At 50.7% G+C, this 19,048-nt stretch overlaps 1 protein-coding gene across 2 annotated transcripts in view; it reads right to left on the bottom strand.

The window, feature by feature from the left end:
- Positions 1-851: 851 nt before the first annotated feature.
- The window catches only part of PLB1 (phospholipase B1), a 147,567-nt gene continuing 129,370 nt past the window's right edge, over positions 852-19,048 (bottom strand). For both annotated transcript variants that reach the window (XM_032172592.2, XM_032172591.2), the window contains 8 exons: positions 18,309-18,389; positions 16,180-16,245; positions 15,623-15,714; positions 14,162-14,240; positions 12,693-12,797; positions 11,795-11,890; positions 3,987-4,061; positions 852-2,139 (listed from right to left, as the gene is read on the bottom strand). In XM_032172592.2, coding sequence (XP_032028483.1) covers positions 1,936-2,139; positions 3,987-4,061; positions 11,795-11,890; positions 12,693-12,797; positions 14,162-14,240; positions 15,623-15,714; positions 16,180-16,245; positions 18,309-18,389 — 798 coding nt within the window. In that variant the 3' untranslated portion in view covers positions 852-1,935. The remainder of the gene's footprint in view (positions 2,140-3,986; positions 4,062-11,794; positions 11,891-12,692; positions 12,798-14,161; positions 14,241-15,622; positions 15,715-16,179; positions 16,246-18,308; positions 18,390-19,048) is intronic.

The raw sequence follows: 19,048 nt of genomic DNA, 5'->3' as shown, positions 1-19,048 counted from the left end.
TTAGTCTGGATTACTCTGGCAGTGTGGATTCCAACACCCTCCCTCCCCACATCCTAACGAGGGGAGCCTGTGGTTATGAATCCATGCTGCTTTGAGGTAGGAGCTGCTGGAAGAATAGAAACTTGCAGGAAAAAAAAGAGGTAGGGTCGGGGGAGAGGCGGGGAAGCGAACTCCTTGACTTCCTATGTTACCTTTGTCTTTATACCATCTCAAGCCAGGAGCGTAAGGATTAGCTCTGTCGTTACACTGTCTCAAACCAGGAGCGTAAGGGTTACCTTTGTCGTTACGCTGTCTTAAGCCGGGAGCATAAGCTGGGATATGTGACTCAGTCACCACGTTTTCCAGTGTATAGCAAAAAGTAGGGGAATGCATGCTGTTCCCACTGTATAGAAACAGACACTGAAGCCCAGAAGAACACAGAACTGGGTATAGGTCCTCCGGGTTCTCTGTTGTGCCAGAAAGAGATAAGATGACGAACCTCCCTGAGAGGAAGGCGGGCAGTCTCCACCCATGTGTTATTACCCCATTTCCCCAAACTCATCTCTGGGTCTGACATCTTCCCCAACAGTCGGGCCTTATCCCAACTCTTCACCGACGAAAAAGGCCATTTTCAGTTGTGCAGCATTTTAGAGTTAGGGGTTCACACACAGTTCCTTATTTTTCAGCAGCGCCATGAGATAAGCAAACTGTGTACTCTTATTCCAATTTTTACAGATGCAGAGCCTGAGAAACTGGGCTCAGGCTGGCGAAGGCAGCTTCAGGGCACAACATTTCAGTGTTGCATCCAGAATTCTGACTCAGGCTCTTCATCATCCCGGACTTCAGGATCAGGGAGAGGTTTAAAACGCAGATGATGTCCACCTCCCTGGATTCTTTTTAATTGAAGTGAAATTCACATGATACACAATTAATCATTTTAAATGGAACAATTCGCGGCCTTTAGTACATTCACGATGTTGTGCAACCATCACTTCTATTTTCAAAGATTTTCCCTTTACCCCCTCCCTGGGCTTTTGTGCAGAATAAAAGAGACCATCTGTGGAAGGCCTCCAGCATGGGGCCTCGCCCCTAGCAGGCGCTCAGTGAATGCAGCCTATATTTTCAGACTCTCTAGCTTTCTCTCAGAAACCTGGGCATATAGAAATAGGAATTTTTCCTAAATTTAGCACCTTGAGAAAATCAGGTTGAGAATATAAGAGGTATTTGTGTCCCAATCATTTTTTTTTTTTCCTTTTTCCAAAATGACATGTGAAGGTTGCCCTCCCCCAAGAAACTTTCCCCGAAGAAGAACCCTTTCTATTCTTTAAAACAATCAGACACATTTACCTACTGATGCCCTAGTAGTTACACATCATCATGTGGCTTCTTGGTTATTGAAGGAGTTTGACCTCTCGGCCAGGCTGTGACATGCACAGCCTAGGAGGCACCTCAGTGCTCTGCATTGTCCTGGATACGAAACAGTTGCTTAATAGGTATGTGTTGGACTGGACTCAATGGCGGCCAGCCAGCTCCAAAATTCCAGCCACCACCTGGTGACCAGCATTTTTTCTGCCTTTGAAATAGTGGGTTTGGTGACTTGAGAATATGCTCGTGGTGGCAGGCAGTTTGGGCTCTGGTTGGCCGTGGCTTGGGCAGTCCTGCTGGGGGCAGGCCACAAAAAGCGGCAGCTCCCACACCTGGGCTGCACAAGAGATGGAAGGCGAGTGCTTCATGCAGGCAAACCCAGGAATAAAACAGCTTTGGACTTTATTTAAATGTATCCATTCCAGGTGCATAGGCCTGGAAGAAGCCCAGGCCCCAAGAAGTCGTGACTGTCCCCTGGGCTTCCTGTGGCACCAGGCATTGAAGCATGTCCTGGTGGCCGGGAGTGGCTGGGGCAGAGGGCAGCGAAGAGAGTGGCTATAGGGAGTTTAGGGTGAGGACCCACCCCCGGGCCTAGAGGGCCACAGTGCGCAGGCTCATTGGAGGATCTTCCCTCTGGCCACCTTTCCTGCACCTCCAGATCACTGTCCCGATGACGCCCACCACAAGGCCGACTCCCGCCGCCACGGGCACAGCCCAGTAGAGCACCTCGGGGGCTTCTTCAGCCTGGTCTGGGAGCAGTCGGCTATTCCGCAGGGTGTAGAGGTAAGGGCTCTCCTGTGGAGGAGGAGGGGGTCAGTGGAAAGGATCTCCATGAACCATCCATAACCAAGCCAAGACTTGCCTAGTCCCCATTCCTGAGATGCTGTGATAACCCTGCACGTTTTCACAGCGCTTCCCTTTTGTAAAGCTCCCTCATTTAGGTTGTGCCCAAACCCTCTTTAGCAGGATGGGCCTCTAAAGAGGTCAACACCCAGCTAGAACCTTCTTTTGGTTTCTCACCAGCGTCTCCCTGGCCGTCAAACCTGATTTTGAAAGATTGGGAACTGATAGGTGACCAATGGCAGAGAGCCCTGGGGGGCCTGTAGAACTCCCACCTCTGTTTTCTCATGGTCACAACTGTCCCCATTCTCGCATCCCAGGGGTACCCAGAAATCAGGGAAGGGCAGCATGGAAGGACAGCTGGTTTTGTAGTAGATGAAAGATCCCCAAATCAGAAGGGCCGGGAGGGGAGGCATGTGGGCAGATCGTGTGCATTCTTGCCTTCCTACGCCCCTCTCCACTCTCAGTGAATGTGAATTGGGCACCTGCTGTGTTGAGCCCCCTTGCTGGAAGCTGTGATGAGACCGGAGGGTTAAGATGTGATATCTTTTCTTGTGGCCCAGGAGGAAGGTGAGATGTGCAGAAACAATCACATCATAAAGGAGACTGGGTCAGTGTCTTACGAGAGGTACAAATAGAAAAGGAGACCCACACGGGTGAGTGGAGATAGGAATGGTAGGTAAGAGAAGGTGAAACCGTCGCTTCGTGAAGGCAACATCTGGGCCTGGAGGGAGGCGGATGTTCTCATAGCAGATGGAAGAGGAACCTCCAGGAGCAGATGGCAAAAGGAAAGGCCTGGACGCGGGCAGTCGTGGGGCTTCCTGGGAGATGGATCCACTGGCCAGGAGTGCAGTGTGTGTATAATGGAGGGAGGTGACCCTCCCTCCAGACTCTGATCAATGGGCAGTAGGGATCAGGCAAGGATTTCAAGTAGCCTTGATGGGGCAAATTACTTCCAGGAAGGTCTATCTGTGTCTGGCAGCAAGTGTAGGGTGGATGGAGAAGAGGGAAAGGAGAGCTGGGGAGACAAGTCACAGGCTTCAAAGGTGGGCCAGGCGAGGGCGGTGGGTGTGGTGAGGGAGGAAGACCATTGCAGGCTCCAGGAACAGACGCTGAGTCTATCTTTGCCTCCTGATCCCCAGATCCTAGTACACCGCCTGGCACGGGATTGCTGCTTGATGCACTTTTATTTATTTTTGAGACAGTCTCACTCTGTCACTCAGTCTGGAGTGCAGTGGTGCGATTTCGGCTCACTGCAACCTCCGCCTCTCAGGTTCAACTGATTCTCCTGCCTCAGCCTCCCAAGTAGCTGGGATTACAGGCACCCTCCACCATGCCCGGCTAACTTTTGTATTTTTAGTAGAGACGGGGTTTCACTATGTTGGCCAGGCTGGTCTTGTACTCCAGACCTCAGGTGATCTGACCGCCTCAGCCTCCCAAAGTGCTGGGATTATAGGCGTGAGCCACCACACCTGGCCTTGATGCACTTTTAAGACTGAGGATGCATCAGAGCTTTCGGAAGGAATGGGTGACCCGAGACACCCGCCAGTGCTCATCTGCCTCCCTGAGTGACTGTCCTCACTTCGGTTGGAGCTGTTGAATGTCCTCTCCCCTCACTCCATGGCTGCCCACACACTGAGAAGTTTCCGTGGCACTGGGGACAGGTGGGATTTGAGAAGATGGCAGTGAGTGAAGCCGCATTTGAGGGGGCATCCCCGGGGACTCTTCTGTGCTTCCAGGGAACAGGACAACCCCCACCCCAGGCATCTGTTCCACCTGGGGCAGGCAGGACGTTTACTCACAGGAGAGGGGCACTTGAGTTTGGCTCGGCTGTGGGTGAAGTTGTTGGAGGTAGTCTTGCGGCCCACTGGTTCCAGCTGGAGAGAGAAAAAGGACACCTTGATTCTCTCCAAAGCTGGGAGACACTTTCCTCTCTGATGGGGTGTCTCATACCAGAGCCCCTCCCTCGGGAAGGGGGTGGGGGATAGAAACCAGCAAAGTGGCTGGTTTTTGGCCCACAGCAGGGACCCAGCAGCCTGGGGCTGAACAGGAGCTGACTTATGACGCACAGAAGGCTAGGCAGCATCTGTCGGCAGGGCAGGACCCTGAGTCTGTGCTGGGTAGAGCAAGGCCCAGGAGAGACCACCGGTCCTGAGCCCACAGGGAGTCTGTGGAAGGGCTGGGACCATCTCTGGCTTCCTCTGTGAGTGGCTGTGATTGCAAGACACCATGTTTTCAATTTTATAAAACAATGACAATCCTATTTACCAACTTCTCAAAGTGCATGGGGCTAGTCAACCTCAGGAAACTTTGGAAACATATTGGTTACCATGACATTATTACTGCACTTGTCAACCTTAGGAAGTCGGAGTTTCTCACTTGTGCCACTTTGTATGTTTTCCATATAGATGAAAAGATTTATCTGAAATATCCCTGGGTGTAAATACCTTTGATCCCAGGACCCTCTGAGGATGAGCTGGGAGCTACTGTATCCCCCTCCCCATTATCTTTTAGCCAGTAGCCAGGCCCAACATGTGGCCAGCACTGAGAAGAATGAGCCCCTGGCACTGTCATCTATTCAGAGTCTGTTTGGAACATCTGGCCTCCACTCTTTGTGTAATCTGCCTGCTCCTGACCACAGGGTATTGCCAGGGAGGGAGGTGAAAGTTCACTATCTGAGCTCATGACCACACCTGGCCCATGATCTCACTTTCTGCTGTCTGAAAGCCTTTTACACCTGTTCCTTAGTAACACAATTGGAGGAGGGAGGGCAGTTCTGTTCCTGGGAGAGATGCCAGGGTGACTAGACTGAGCATGATGGGCAGATGGCTGGGATCCAGGATCTGCTGGTAACGAGCTGTGCAGTGCTGGGCTGGCTACTTCTCTGAGGTTAGGGACAGGCATGACATCCTGTACTGACACCTTGGTTTGTTGTGGGCATCAAATGAGAAGATGGCATGAAATCACATGCGATTGGGGTGGCTTACATACATAAGGTAGTATGATTTCCACTTTCTTAAGAACTGAGGAAACTCAAGCCTATTGTAACAGTGACAGAATAAATGCTAAAGGTCAGGGCGGCTGATTCCCGATGCTATTCCAGGAACCCAGAACTAATTCACACGGAAGATGATCGTGATTACAAGGGTTTGATGAGTGCAGTTTCTCCCTTTCTACTGGTTCCTTCTCGTCAGTTAACAACCTGCTCCGACATCTCCCCTCCTTCACCTCCCTTTCTTTGATTCATGTCCCCTCCAGTGACCGTGACTGTTACTTCTCATAACTTCTGGAAAGAGCTGTCTATAGGTGCTGGCAGCACTTCCTAATCTCTCCTTCTCTCTGCTGCTCACTCCAGCCAGTCTGCAGTCTCCATCGCTGGATGGAAGCTCTGGCCCTGGCCACCAATGATCTCCATATGGACAGAGCCAAAGGTCTTTTTTTGTCTTCATCTTTCTTGGCTTCTCAGGAGCATTCATCAAAGTTGACAGCTCTTTCTCTCTCTCGAAACACTGACTTGTCTTGGCTGTCTGGACACAGCATTGTTTCTCACTTCCCATCTACCTCCACACTCTCCTTCTCATCTCTCCCTGGAGTTGAAAGCGGGAATGAATGCCCAGGGCTAGGTAGTTGGCCTTACACTCTTTTCTACCTATTCTTTCTCTAGGAGCTCTTAGTTGATCCTGTAGTGGCTTTTTTTTAAGACGGAATCTTGCCCTGTCACCCAGGCTGGAGTGCAATGGCACGATCTCGGCTTACTGCAACTTCCGCCCCGTCTCTGGGTTCAAGCGATTCTCCTGCCTCAGCCTCCCTGAGTAGCTGGGATTACAGGTGCAAGCCACCACGCCTGGAGAATTTTTGTATTTTCAGTAGAGACGGGGTTTCACCATATTGGCCCTCTATGCTAATAACGCCACTTTTTTTTTTTCTTCAATCTCCAGCTGTGACTTCCTCTGTGAGTTCCAGACTTCTGTATCCCGATACCTCTATGTGGATGTCTGGAAGGCAGTTCACACCATGTCCAAAACAGAAGTCTTGATTTTTTTTTTTTTCCTCCCATGCTGATTTTTCTCTACCTGCTCAACCATCCACCCAGTTTCTTAGACCCCAAACCAAAAAGTCATCCTTTGTTCCTCTTCCCCATCATCCATCCGCCAGCCCATGACAGCTTCTCTCCTCCTCTGCCCTGACCCTAGTGTCGGCCCCCTTCCTCTCTCACCCATCACCAGCAGCCTCCTAGTGGTCTTTCCAGGTCCACCCTTGCTTTCTTCCAGTCCAGAGTACACGGACCCAGGGGTAAGCCAGAGCATATCCCTCTCCTGCTTAGAAGCATCTAGGGACCTGGCCCCTGCCCAACTCTTTGACCTTGTTCACTTCCCTCTGGTCACACTGGCCTTTAAGTTCCTCAGACACTTCAAGCTCATTCCTGACTCTAAGCCCACGTGGGTCCTATTTCCTCTGCCTGGCAACCTCTTGACGTGCGCTTCTCAATTCACTGTCACTTCTTCAGGGAGGCCTCCCTCTCCCCCACCGTTACTCTGTATCACATCACTCTGCCTGACTTTTTCTTAAGCCATAGATGTGGTCAGAAATGACCTTGTTGATTATCTGTCTTTTCCCTACTATCCTGTATGTCCCATGAGAACACGAGTCATCTTTTTTTCACTGCTGAGTCCTCAGCACCTGGAGCAGTTCCTAGCACATAGCAGTGCTCAGTAAATACCTGTTGGATGGATGGATGAATTAATTAAAGTCATAGAGACCTGAATGGAGAAGCTTGGCGGGGGAAGGCTTGGAGCTGGCCACAGGGAACGAAATTGTTTTTCCTAGAACCAATCTTTCCTAAGCCAGGCACTGTGGCTACCAACCATGGAGCAAATGACAGGACTGGGCAGGGTGTAACGGACCTGGGTGGGCCACTGGCTTGTCCTGGAGATTCAGAGGTGGCTTCCTGCAGGAGGTGGCACCTGAGTTGAGTGGTGGAGTGGGCAAGGAGGTGAGAAGGGCAATCCAGGAGGAGGAGGAGAGCAAGAGTGAGCAGAGGTGTGGAACACCACGGGTGGTGCAGGATGCTGCTGGAGTCAGTAGACTGCAATATGCGAGGCAGATGCTGGTGGAAGTGGTAGCCAGAGAGGTTAATCAGGTGAACCAGGCCAAGTCCCAGAGGCCTGGTGTGCTGTGCTATGGGGCCTGGCCTGCCTCCTTCAGAGGTGGGAGGCTTTGGAAGTTTGAAAGCAGGGGAGTGACTGGGTCAGGTTTTCTTTTATGCAGATTACTTGATTTCTCTGTAGGGACCAGATCTAAGGCAGTGGTTCATAAACCCTGCACATTAAAATAATCTCAGGAGCTTTCACAAAGTACCAAATCCAGCTCGCACTCCAGACCAATTAAGTCAGAATCTCTGGGGATAAGCCCAGTCAGGCACTGATATTGTTTTTCTAGTAAACTTTTTTTTTTTTTTTAAATTTGAGACAGAGTTTTACTCTTGTCACCCAGGCTGGAGTACAATGATGCGATCTTGGCTCACTGCAACCCCCGCCTCCTGGGTTCAGTCTCAGCCTCCCAAGTAGCTGGAATTATGGGCGCGTGCCACCACGCTTGGCTAATTTTGTATTTTTAGTAGAGACGGGGTTTCACCATGTTGGCTAGGCTGGTATTGAACTCCTGACCTCAGGGGATCTGCCCGCCTCGGCCTCCCAAAGTGCTGGGATTACAGGTGTGAGCCACTGTACCCGGCCTCAAGTAAACTTTTAATTGAAGCTAACATACACATAGAAACTAGCACAAATCGTAAGCGAGCAACAGACGAGTTTTGATAAAATGAACATACCAGCATCCAGTCAGGCAACAGACTATTACAGTCCTCCGAAGCCCCTTTCCACCTTCTTCCAGGACTATTCATCCCCCAGTAAATCTCTACACCATCATGCTGACTTCTAACCCTATATGCCAAGCTGCTTGCTTTTGAACTTTGTAGATATTATTGTATGTTGAAGTTTGTTCAACTGTCACTTCTTCAGTGAGGCCTCCCTCTTCCTGGCCATTACTCTGTGTCACATCACCCTGCTTGATTTTTTTTTTAAAGCCACAGATGTGGTCAAACCTGTATGGTATTCCTTAGTATGAATGTGCCACAGTTTATTCATCCATCCTACTGTCAGTGGACATTTGGGGAGTTTCTAGTTTGGGGCTGTTTATAAATAGTGCTGCTGTGAATATTCTTGTGTGTATCTTTTGGTGGACACATGTATACCTTTCTTTTGGGGATATACCTAGGAGTGAAATCCTTGGATCACAGGAAATACATGTGTTCAGCATTATTAAATATACCAGAGAATTTTCCAAAGTGGCTGTAGGCACTAATTGTTTTAAAAGTCCCTGGATGGCCCAGCATTGTGGCTCACACCTATAATCCCAGCACTTTGGGAGGCCCAGGCGGGTGGATCTCCTGAGGTCAGGAGTTAAAGACCAGCCTGGCCTGGCCAACATGGGGAAACCCTGTCTCTACTAAAAATACAAAAATTAGCTGGGCATGGTGGCATGCACCTGTAATCCCAGCTACTTGGAGACTGAGGCAGGAGAATCACTTGAATCCAGGAGACGGAGGTTGCAGTGAGCTGAGATCGCACCATTGCTCTCCAACCTGGGCAACAGAGTGAGACTCTGTCATACATACATACATACATGTCCCTGAATGATTCTAATATGCAGCAAGAGGTGAGAGTCGCGATTCTAAGAGCTCTGAAGACAGGGATGTCAGTTAGGAGGCTGGAGCTGTCACCTAGCACCTGGGGAGATACAAACACTGGCTGAGAGCAGGAATTCTGCAGAAGAGTGAGCAGGCAGCAGTAGAGGACTAGGCCTCAGGAAAGAGAAACTCTTGAGATAAGAAGACAAAAGGCGGCAGAGGAAGAGGAAAACATCCCTGGTGCGGCTGGAGCTTCTGGCTTTGCCTTTGCAAAAGTCTCGAGAAGGACGTGAGAGGAGGGGCGGGAGATGAAATAGTTTAAGGTGCTTTTTGTTTCCTAGTAGGGAACCCTGGGAACATCAGCCAAAGCCTGCAGACACTATGTCATAGGGCTCTAATTGTGAGACATGAATTCACTGGGTATATATGTGCTTATCAGGTTGGGAGCAGTGGGGAGGGTGGTGGCGTGGCCAGGTCACCAGGAAAGGACTAGAAAAACCTGGGCTCTAATCCCCCTTGTGCCATGACCAGTCTGTGTTATGTTGGGCAAACTGCTTCATGTCTCTATGCTTTAGTTACAGAATGTTCTGGCTAGATGACCTCTCAGTCTGTTCCAGCTCTAATGGTCTATTATTTATTTTTTGTTACTCTAGGGGTGAAATTCCAGCCAGAAGCCGATCTGAAAAGTTGGCATGATGCTACAGCTTTATGTCTAAGATTCGCTTTGGATGAAAACATTAGACTGTATAATTATTTCCCCAAATTATAGAGCCTAGGTTAAGAAACCCCTGGATGGCTTTAGTTCTGTTTTTGTTATTTTGAAATTCGGGGTATGGCTGAGATAATAATGGCTGGGGAACCACAGACAGTCTTGTTTTGTTTCCACAGTAGCTCCAGTGCAGTGTTTACGTTTTGTTTTCATATCTAAACTCCTCCCACTTTTCTTTATGAAATGAAGGCCTCTTACCTGAGTGAATGGGAAGAGCTACTGAACTGCTTTGGAAGAGAAGGCCAGAGCTACATAGATTTTTTTTCTATTTGTTTTTTGAGATAGGGTCTCGCTCTATGGCCCAGGCTGGAGTGCAGTGGTGCCATCTCGGCTCACTGCAGCCTTGACCTCCCATGCTCAACTGATCTTCTCACGTCAGCCTTCTGAGCAGCTGGGACTACAGGCATGCACCGCCACACCTGGCTAATATTTTGATTATTTTTGTAGAGACAGAATCTCCCGTGTTGCCCAGGTTGGTGTCTAATTCCTGGGCTCAAGTGATCCACCTGCCTTGGCCTCCCAAAGTGCTGGGATTACAGGCATGAGCCACTGTGCCTGGCCAGAGAGACGTTCTTAATTCACAAGAAAAGAAACCAATGGACTCTTTTTCATGTTCCAGCCGTCACTACAGCTATCCAGCCCCAGGAGATTCCTGGAGGGTCCCAGCTTTAAGCAGACTTGGAGTGCCACCTGGTAGGAAGGTCATACCTTGATGAAAAAACTGGGAAGGAAGGGCCAAGGGCTTAGGGAATCTGTGGATTCCCTTGAGGTCTCAGGGGAAAAGGAACAGGGAATAGGTACCCTTTCTTTGGGAGGATTTTTACAAAGGAATAAAGTCACATGATTCAGCCACTGAAGGACGACTGCCTTCAAAACAAAATCCACAAAAGAAACAGGAATTATACCATATAAACTGATTTAAAAATTGTGCGGCAAACTCAAAGATATTTTGGTTACAATCCAGAGTCTTGGGCTGAAAGAGTACAATAGAAGTTCTTGGAGTGGGCAGGTACGTGATGTCCACAGGAGGAAAACCCCCTGACAATGGAAGTCGACATAAGCTGAGTCTGTCATTAACTAGGCCAAGGATAAAGCCAGTTTACATGCTGTTCTTAAAAGAAGAGGTTGCTAGAGAGGAAGAGATGGTATAGCTAAGGAGAAAGTCAATATTGTGAGTCAGCCGAGTGAGATGCTGGACATACTGGATGAGCTGACAGGGGTGGGAATGTTTGCACAGCGGTGGTTGGCAGAGACACTATGGGCCTGAAACTGTGATAAAAGGAGCTGGAATGTAGCTTATTTAGTTGTCACAGGACAAAGGAGGGAACATACAGGTTGGGGTGGGGATTGTGTTACCCACTGAGCCTGGATTAAAAGAAACCATTGGGTTGGGAAGGCATTTCATTTGCTCCATGCAAGAGGATCCAGTTGTTGGGGGTGACAGGTCAACTGCTGTGCAGAAACCGTTCAGTTGCTGGTGGCCAGCCACAGAAGGCAGAGTGGAAGCACCAGCCAGGTGTCCCTGAAAGACCCCTGGACTGTGTGTTCATTTCATAAGGTCCCTTTTCTCCATCAGAAAGGACTGGAATAGGTATCAGCCTGGGAAAACAGGCTGTGTGGATCTCCACTTTTCGATGTTTAAAGAAACGAGTTGGGTATGAGTTGAGCCCGGAGTGCTTGGAAGGCTGATGGTGGTGACATTTGCTGAGTGCTAACTATTGTGCTGGGTGCCACGTACACATGATCTCAATGCGTTTTCTGAGACCTGTCTTATTTTCACTGTTTTATAGATGTTGATACAGGTGGCCAGAGAGATCATTTGCCCAAGGTCACACAGTAAGAGGTGGAAATTGGTATTTTTATCCAGCCAACCTATCCGATTACAAAGGGATCCCCTCGCAGTACTTGGGCATTGCTGAAGGAACAAGGAATAAAGTTGTGTGTGTGTGTGTGTGTGTATAACTTTCAAAGGGTGTTGGATACATACAGGGTATTTTCCCTTTGGAATTAATCTATCAGGACCAATAAAGTGTGCTGCCATTTTGGGCTTTGGGGAGAAAGGAGCCATGTCTCCAGTAGGTTTGCCATCATGAGACAGAGAGTCAATATCCTTGGATTCCCCCTTGACAAGGCCCACCAGGCCCTTGGCTGCTCACCATGTTGTTCCAGAGTGCGATGGCCATCTCGGCATGCCCACGGTCTGAGAAGTGAAAACAGTCCTCGGAGAAGAAGGTGAGGTCAGTGTCCCCTCTCTGCAACCAAAGGCAAGGAGGTTACCATCCTGGGAAAGGGCTCTGTTACCTGAGCCCCGCTCCCTCTCCCAGCAGGTGCCCTGGGCATGTCTCCTTTCATTCTTTCAACTTTCCTGCCAACTGGCTCAGATACTGATGGAAAAACTCCCAGAATTTGGAATTTTCTTTTTTCTTTTTTTTTTTTTTTTTGAGATGGAGTTTCGCACTGTCAGCCAGGCTGGAGTGCAGTGGCATGATCTCAGCTCACTGCAACTTCTGCCTCCCGAGTACCTGGGATCACAGGTGCCTGCCACCACGCCCAGCTAACTTTTTGTATTTTTAGTAGAAATGGGGTTTCACCACGTTGGCCAGGCTGGTCTCAAACTCCTAACCTCGTGATTCAACCGCCTTGGCCTCCCAAAGGCTGAGATTACAGGTGTGAGCCACTGCACCCGGCTGGAATTTTCTTTTTAAACAGACATGAATTGGACCCACCCATAGTCTCTCCCTTTTCTTTCAGCACCCCTATCCTAAGAGTTGAAAAGAGTAACATTTTTAGGAAGCTTTCCATTCTATTCCAATCCAGAAAACATCAGGGCTAGGCCTGAGAACTTAGTCACTATTGAGTTCCTTTCCAAGCACATCTGAGTTCCAATCACAGCCCAGCCCCCACAAAAAGGAGGTAATGTGGAAAAAGCCGCCCTCAGGAGCCCTCTTGGAGAGAGATGGTTAAAAAAAAAATGCCCACTTAGAGAAGGAAATACATCCATCGTCTGTGATAAGGCCCCCATATGTGAGCCTCCCTAAAATACCTGCAGCTCACCTCGTTCAGTGGGGTGAGTGTGTTTTGGAAGAAAGGCTGCACCACAACTGCAAAGTCCTCACGCTGTGTGTATTGGTGCCAGTAGGAGAAACTGGAGATGCCATTCTGGGGATGGAGAGAGAAGCTACTCAACCCTCCTGGCAAGGCTGCACAGACAGGGTCCAGTCCTGCTGCCTTGGATTGGTTGTGACAGGAGTCAACTCACCCTAAAGGACAGTGACTTTAAGGGGCTACTCTAGTGGGATGCAAACATGCTTTCATTCTCCACCCATTCATTGGCATGGGCATTTCAAGGCCCTATGCTGGTCCTCAGGATCAGAGATGAGTTGAACCCCAGCGGCTCCTGGTGGGAGAAGCTCCCTATCTGCACAGCTCCACCCAGTCCCATTCCAAAGCCTCTGCCTGAAAGGCTGGGTCTGAGCCACTGACCAGATTGCCTAGGCCAAAGGCCTCTCCTCCTCTCACTGCATGAAGAGGTCAATTAGAACATGGGGCTGCAGGTCAGACGGGGAGCATCTCAACACCGGCTCCCAAAATGCCCGTGAACTTTGTGGGAGGAGAGTCCATGGTGGCTGGGTTTAAGTACCCAAGATTGGAATGTAAAAGGAACAGACTAGATGTACTTATCTTCAAGGAGTTTATCATCCATCTGGGAAAATGAGCCAAGATGTGAAAACATGAGAACCCTTTGGGGCTTTTAGGGCCCATCAAGTACAGACTGAATGTGATATGGGGAGATGTCCACGGGTGAAGTTCAGGCAGGGGAAGCTCCTTAGAGGAGGGAAGCAGACTTGCCTTGTGAATGAAGGCAGGTCAGTTTGCAGCATGGAAATGCTACCTGAGCCTGAGAGGGAACAATAGAGGCAGAGACATAAGCAAGAGTGGAGGTGGGGAGATGGAAGGGGGTAGAGAGAGGGCAAGGAGAGTTTGAGGTAGAGGTAAGTAAGGCAGGGCTAAGCCTTTTTCTTTTTCTTTTTTTTTGAGATAGGGTCTCACGCTGTTGTCTAGACAGAGTACAATGGCATGAGCATAGCTAACGGCAGCATCCAACTCCTGGGCTCAAGCTGTCCTCCCATCTCAGCCTCCTGAGTAGCTGGGACACCAGACGTGAGCCATTGTGCCGGGCCTAAGCCTTTTGTTTTTAATGAAGGGAGGGGAGGAAGTGAGTAGTAATTATTACACATGGTTCTGGGTGGGGAAGGGGCCCTACCACAAGGAGTCTACTCCGGGAGTCTCCTGCTGCCTACCCGCTGGGAGGAGGGGATTTTCTCAGCCTCCACTGTGGGGTCTCTCATTCCCTTCCCTGGCCTTGGTGTTCAATTTGCAGGGATAAGTATTTCAGGGGCTGTGATCTGCTTTTAGGGAGTGGCTTGCTCTTGGCCACATCCTGCTGAGCATTTGATTTCCGAGTCCTTGGAGTACAGGGGGCCTCCCAGCTGGGTCAGTAAGAGAAGGGCTGCAGGGCTTACCTGGAGGTTCCAGTTCACTTTCTTCAGTTCTTGCTTCCCCGGGAAGCTTTGCAAGTGTCTGAGGCAAGTGCAGTTGTTCCTGTGAGACAGGGAGTCTTGTATTGAGGCTCCCTGGGGCACTGGGGCTCTGTCCTCCTGGGAGGCTGGCTCTGACACACAGAGCAGGCCACTACCCCAGGGGTCTGCAGCCTGTGCTGCCTTACCTAGGGCAGAGGGTGACACACAAGTATCCCCACAATACACCTTTGGCTGACTCTTGGACCCAGGTTACAAAATGCTAACTCAGGAGCCCTGGGGTCCAGAGGGTCCTTGTTCAGAGAGAAAGAGGGAGAGCTGGCCCCTGGCACCTGGACCTCCCTGTGGACAGAACGTCTATTCCCCCTCCTCCTTCCCGAGCCTGTGGTCCCTGGGATTTCTCCAGAGCAGGACTGGGTAGACAAGAGACTGGAGTTTAGGAAACCAGCCACAGTGGCTCTGTCCCTGGGTTTGGAATCGCTCCTCAAGTTCCTGGGGCCTCTCAGCTCTTCCTGCAACTGCTTAGGACCCTCCCTCAGGGCTCCAGTGTGGGAAGTCTGTGGGAAAACTGGGGAGGGCCAACCAGCTGGAAGCAACCCTGACAACATGGAACACGACACACACAGACTTTGGAGGAGCCATTCCCTGCAAGAGAGAAGGGTTCCCTGCAAGAATGGGAACCAGCTGGTCACCTTTGCAGCAAATCCATTTGAGCCCAGGTGTAGGACTCCTCAGCTCCCTGGAGAACCTCCTCTCTCACAGCAATAATCACTCAAAATGTGGGAGGCCCTGTGCCCTCAGAACACGGCAACTTCCTACCAGGGTTCAAGAGCTTTAATGACTTCCAGCCCCTGACAGGAGTGCACCTTGCCTCCAAGCCCAGCTTTCAAGGACAGGCCCCATCAGGGGTGGAATAAGAGCTATTTCCTAAGACCCTGCTCTCGGTAGGCCGGGTACCTTGTTTCCTCTTGACCTCACATCTACCTGGTAGGGAACGTGTCATCACCCCCACTTTACAGATGAGGAGCATAGAGGCTCATAGGGGTTATGTGGTTTGTTCAAGGTCCCACAGCTCCTAAATGGCAGAACAGTCAAGGCTTGGATGTAGCAGCCTTGAAAACTCATGGCCCCATGCTGCTTCTCAACAGTGAGCAGCGTGCCAAGGTTTGCCCTGGCAATCACTGACAATGTCAGGGAGCCTTAAGGACAATTTGGTCTGTCTCCTTTTACAGAAAAGCAAAAGGGGATCCAGAGAAATGAGGCACCTTGCATACAGTAGGCATTCGCAAATGTAGAGGTACTTCCTGATGTTGTCCAAGCCCCTGAGCCATGTCTACCCTCTGGTCGGCCTGCCTGGCTCTGCCTCTACCGGTCTCCTCCTTTGGCACCTGCAAGCCCTCCTCACCCCAGGTGCCCTTGCCTTGGGACGGTGACCTGTCCACTTACTGAGCTGCCAGCATGGCACATTTCCCGCCTTGGCCCTGGTACAGGCTGGCCAGCTCCATGACCTCCACCACGTTGACGAAAGCCCTTGGGAGCTGCAGGGAGTGGAGGGTGGCTTCGTTAGGGCACTGGCTACTGCTGGGAGGAACCTGGGGGTCATCTACAATCCAATTCCCACTCCCCCCAATTTTACCAATGAAGAAACTGAGGCCCAGAGAGGGGATACGACTTGTACTATCTCACTGAATCTTCTTGAGTGGCCCTGCTTTATAGGTTGAGAAACTGAGACACAGAGAAGACACTTGCCCGAAGCCACAGTGCTGGGTGCAAACCTGGGCCAGTTGGTTCAGAGGCAAGCTCATTGCTACCACCCAACCCTGTCTCTGGCCAAGTGAGAAGCTTCCCTGCAGAGGAGCTTGACAGCCACCTCCCTCCCTGCCATCCAGGTGCCTACTCGTGGTGGGTCTCTGCTCAGTGAGCATCTCACTGAACACAACCTGCCTAGATGCATCTCAGGGAGGCAGCTGGCGGGACCCAGGAACACGCAACCCCTCTCCTACCTCCTCAGAGAGGATGTCCAGGGCCTGTTGGAGGTGCTGAACATACTCCGTGGCCAAGTGGGCCTCCTGTGAGGAAAAAAGGGTACTCTCTTTAGCCCCTGGTGCCCACTCTGAGAGAATGGCAAGAGCACAGGAGGGCTCTGGGGCCTGGGCTAATGACTGAGTGGGTACAGAGGGGCTTCGGTGGTCCTGGTCAGGCTGAGAAGCCCAGTCCTTGTTGCTGCTGAGTCTCTGTAAGAAATCATCCCTTGTCCCCTACTAGACACCATGAACAATCCCAACCCCCACCCTGCTCTACATAATCTCAGACCCAACAGTGGACTCTACCAGTGCTGGGTCCTGCCACTTTTCAGCCTTGGCTCTTGGCAGTCCCATCTGTCATCTGACCTCAGCCTTCTCGAGCCCCCTTGCCACGCCCTGGGTGGCCACACTTCCTTTTTCCTTTGGGCTTTGGTCCATGCTGGTCCCGCTGCCTGAAATGTTTTGCTCTCCTGTGTTCCCCTAACTTCTATCCCCTGTGACTCAGCGTAAGGTTCTCTTCCTCTGAACCATCTCCCCAGTAGGAGGCTGATTTAGAGGTGTGCCCACAGCATCCTGGGTGATGCATACGAGGTACATAGTAGGTGCCCAGTAAGTCCTTGCAGGCTGAATATCAGGGCTTGGCTTTGCAGCAGAGGGGGATGGGCCTATATTTTTAGATGTGGCTCTGGGCTCCTTAGAAGGTGTCACAGGCTGATACCAGTGGGGGTGCAGGTGGTGACTTGAAGCTCTTATACTCATGGAAGAAAGCATGTCCGCAGGAAGTGGGAGTTGAGGCACCCACGAAGCAGCACCACTCAGGCAGGAGGGGAGAGGTTAGGCAGCCCATTATTTTTTTCTGCAGACAAAGAGCTGAGGCCAGGTGAGATACCATGCACTCAATTCCAGCACACTGATGGGCATAGAACAAGTGCTGTTCGCTGAGTTTCTGCCCACAGCTACCAGAAGGGGTACTAGGAGTTGGGAAGGAGGGGAAAGGAACACGAAGATAGACAATCCACACCGAAGAGTTAAAATAGAGGAGAGGGGACCTCGTGTCTCCCAGAGTTTCTGTCTTTCCCCCTTTCCTTCATTTTAAAACAGTCTGAGTTTTAAAAAGTGAATCCTAGTGCTGGCATCCCAGCCCTCTCAACTAAACTACGCTCTCGGGAGTATAAACCTGACTTCCCACGAAGAACACACATTCTGGGACTAGTAAAGGGCACTTCCCTATGCCAGCGTCCACAGTGTCCACGCAGCTCTGGGGTCCAGGTATCCCCAGAGAGTCCAGGACACAGCAATACTTAAATCCCCATGAGGTAGGGTCACTTCTGTCTCTAGAGTGTGGGCGGTCAGGGAGAGAAATAAGGGGAAGAGGTTTGGAAGACCAACTCTTGTGTGTGGGAGGATACTTCTCATCAAGCCTCTGGTAGTTGGCCTCTGTGAGCCACAAGGAGTGATAAATGCCTTTTCCCCCGCACCACCATCTGTGACTGTCAAACATTCTACCACAACCTCTGAGGCTGGGCAGCTGCCTTTTCCCGGCCAAATAAAATACAGAATGTCCCCAACTTAGAACAAGATGTATTCCAAAATAAAAATTTTGGAAGTTACAACTTCCAGAAGTTTGTGAGTCTGGACATATTTCCCCATGGAAACATCAGAAACAGGTTTGGGCTCCCAGGGCCACCGCTGAGGTTTGGTTAACTCGTGATAGCCCATCCAACCCCATCTAGAACATTGTTTTGCCCTTCCTCAAAATGAAACAGGGCAGGGATGGGGTGAGGATGGCTAGTCCCCTATCTGGTACCAGAGGTCATATTTGTGTGGATAAGAGAGGCCTCGCCTCAGCAGTGCCTACAGCAGGTCCACCTAGACCTTACTTCTGGAATTGGAGAACCAATGCACCTGCTCTCCCAGGGGCCACTCAGGCAGTAGAAAAGGCTGAGCCTCGCCCAGCATGTGTAAACCAGGGAGGGCCTGAGGCAGCAGGCAAACGCGGCTCCCATGAGCGAGGAGCTCGGGGCAGGGCCAGGGATGGATGGGCAAGGATGTTGCCAGAGGTCAGCAACTTCCTTCTCAGGTCCCCATGGGGTTGGTTGGGGGCCTACCGGATTCTCACAGTAATGACACAAGTCATTGACCCCAATGAAGAGTGTGACCAGCTTCCAGTCTTTCTCCAGGTTGATGTCCTGAGGGGACAGAAGATTCTGAGTTTAGGCCTTGGTGGGAGGCACATACAAATGTTGCTACTGGGCCAGCCCACCCGCCCTCCAAGTGCCTTTTGTCTTATTTATATTGTAACAGAGAAAAGCAGCAAAGTGGGCCAGGCACAGTGGCTCACACCTGTAATCCCAGCACTTCGGGAGGCTGAGGCAGGTGGATCACCTGAGGTCAGGAGTTCGAGACCAGCCTGGCCTACATGGTGAAACCCCATCTCCACTAAAAATACAAAAATTAGCCGGGCCTGGTGGCAGGTGCCTGTAATCCCAGCTACTTCGGAGGCTGCGGCAGGAGAATCACTTGAACCCAGGAGGCGGATGCTGCAGTGAGCTGAGCGCGCCACTGCACTCCAGCCTGGGTGACAGAGCAAGACTCCGTCTAAAAAAAAAAAAAGAAAAGCAACAAAGTGGGGCTCCCCAGCCCTCAATCGGTGCTGGGATAAGGTGCTCCACAGAGAGGATTTTTTTTTTTTCGGCGGGGTTCTGCTTACACAAGGGAGGGCTATTTTCCCCATGAAATCTTAAGAAAGTTGTGTCCCTGGAGAAGTAGAATGTGGATGTGTCCCACATATCCTTGGCCCATTAAATGCCGAGGGGATTACCACATCCCCCCAAATGAAGGCCTTCCA

The sequence above is a fragment of the Hylobates moloch genome, unplaced genomic scaffold (assembly GCF_009828535.3).
Source record: "Hylobates moloch isolate HMO894 unplaced genomic scaffold, HMol_V3 SCAFFOLD_13, whole genome shotgun sequence".
NCBI lineage: Eukaryota > Metazoa > Chordata > Mammalia > Primates > Hylobatidae > Hylobates > Hylobates moloch.
Note: the sequence above shows the minus strand (reverse complement) of the source record. Positions and strands in the feature narration are given on the sequence as shown.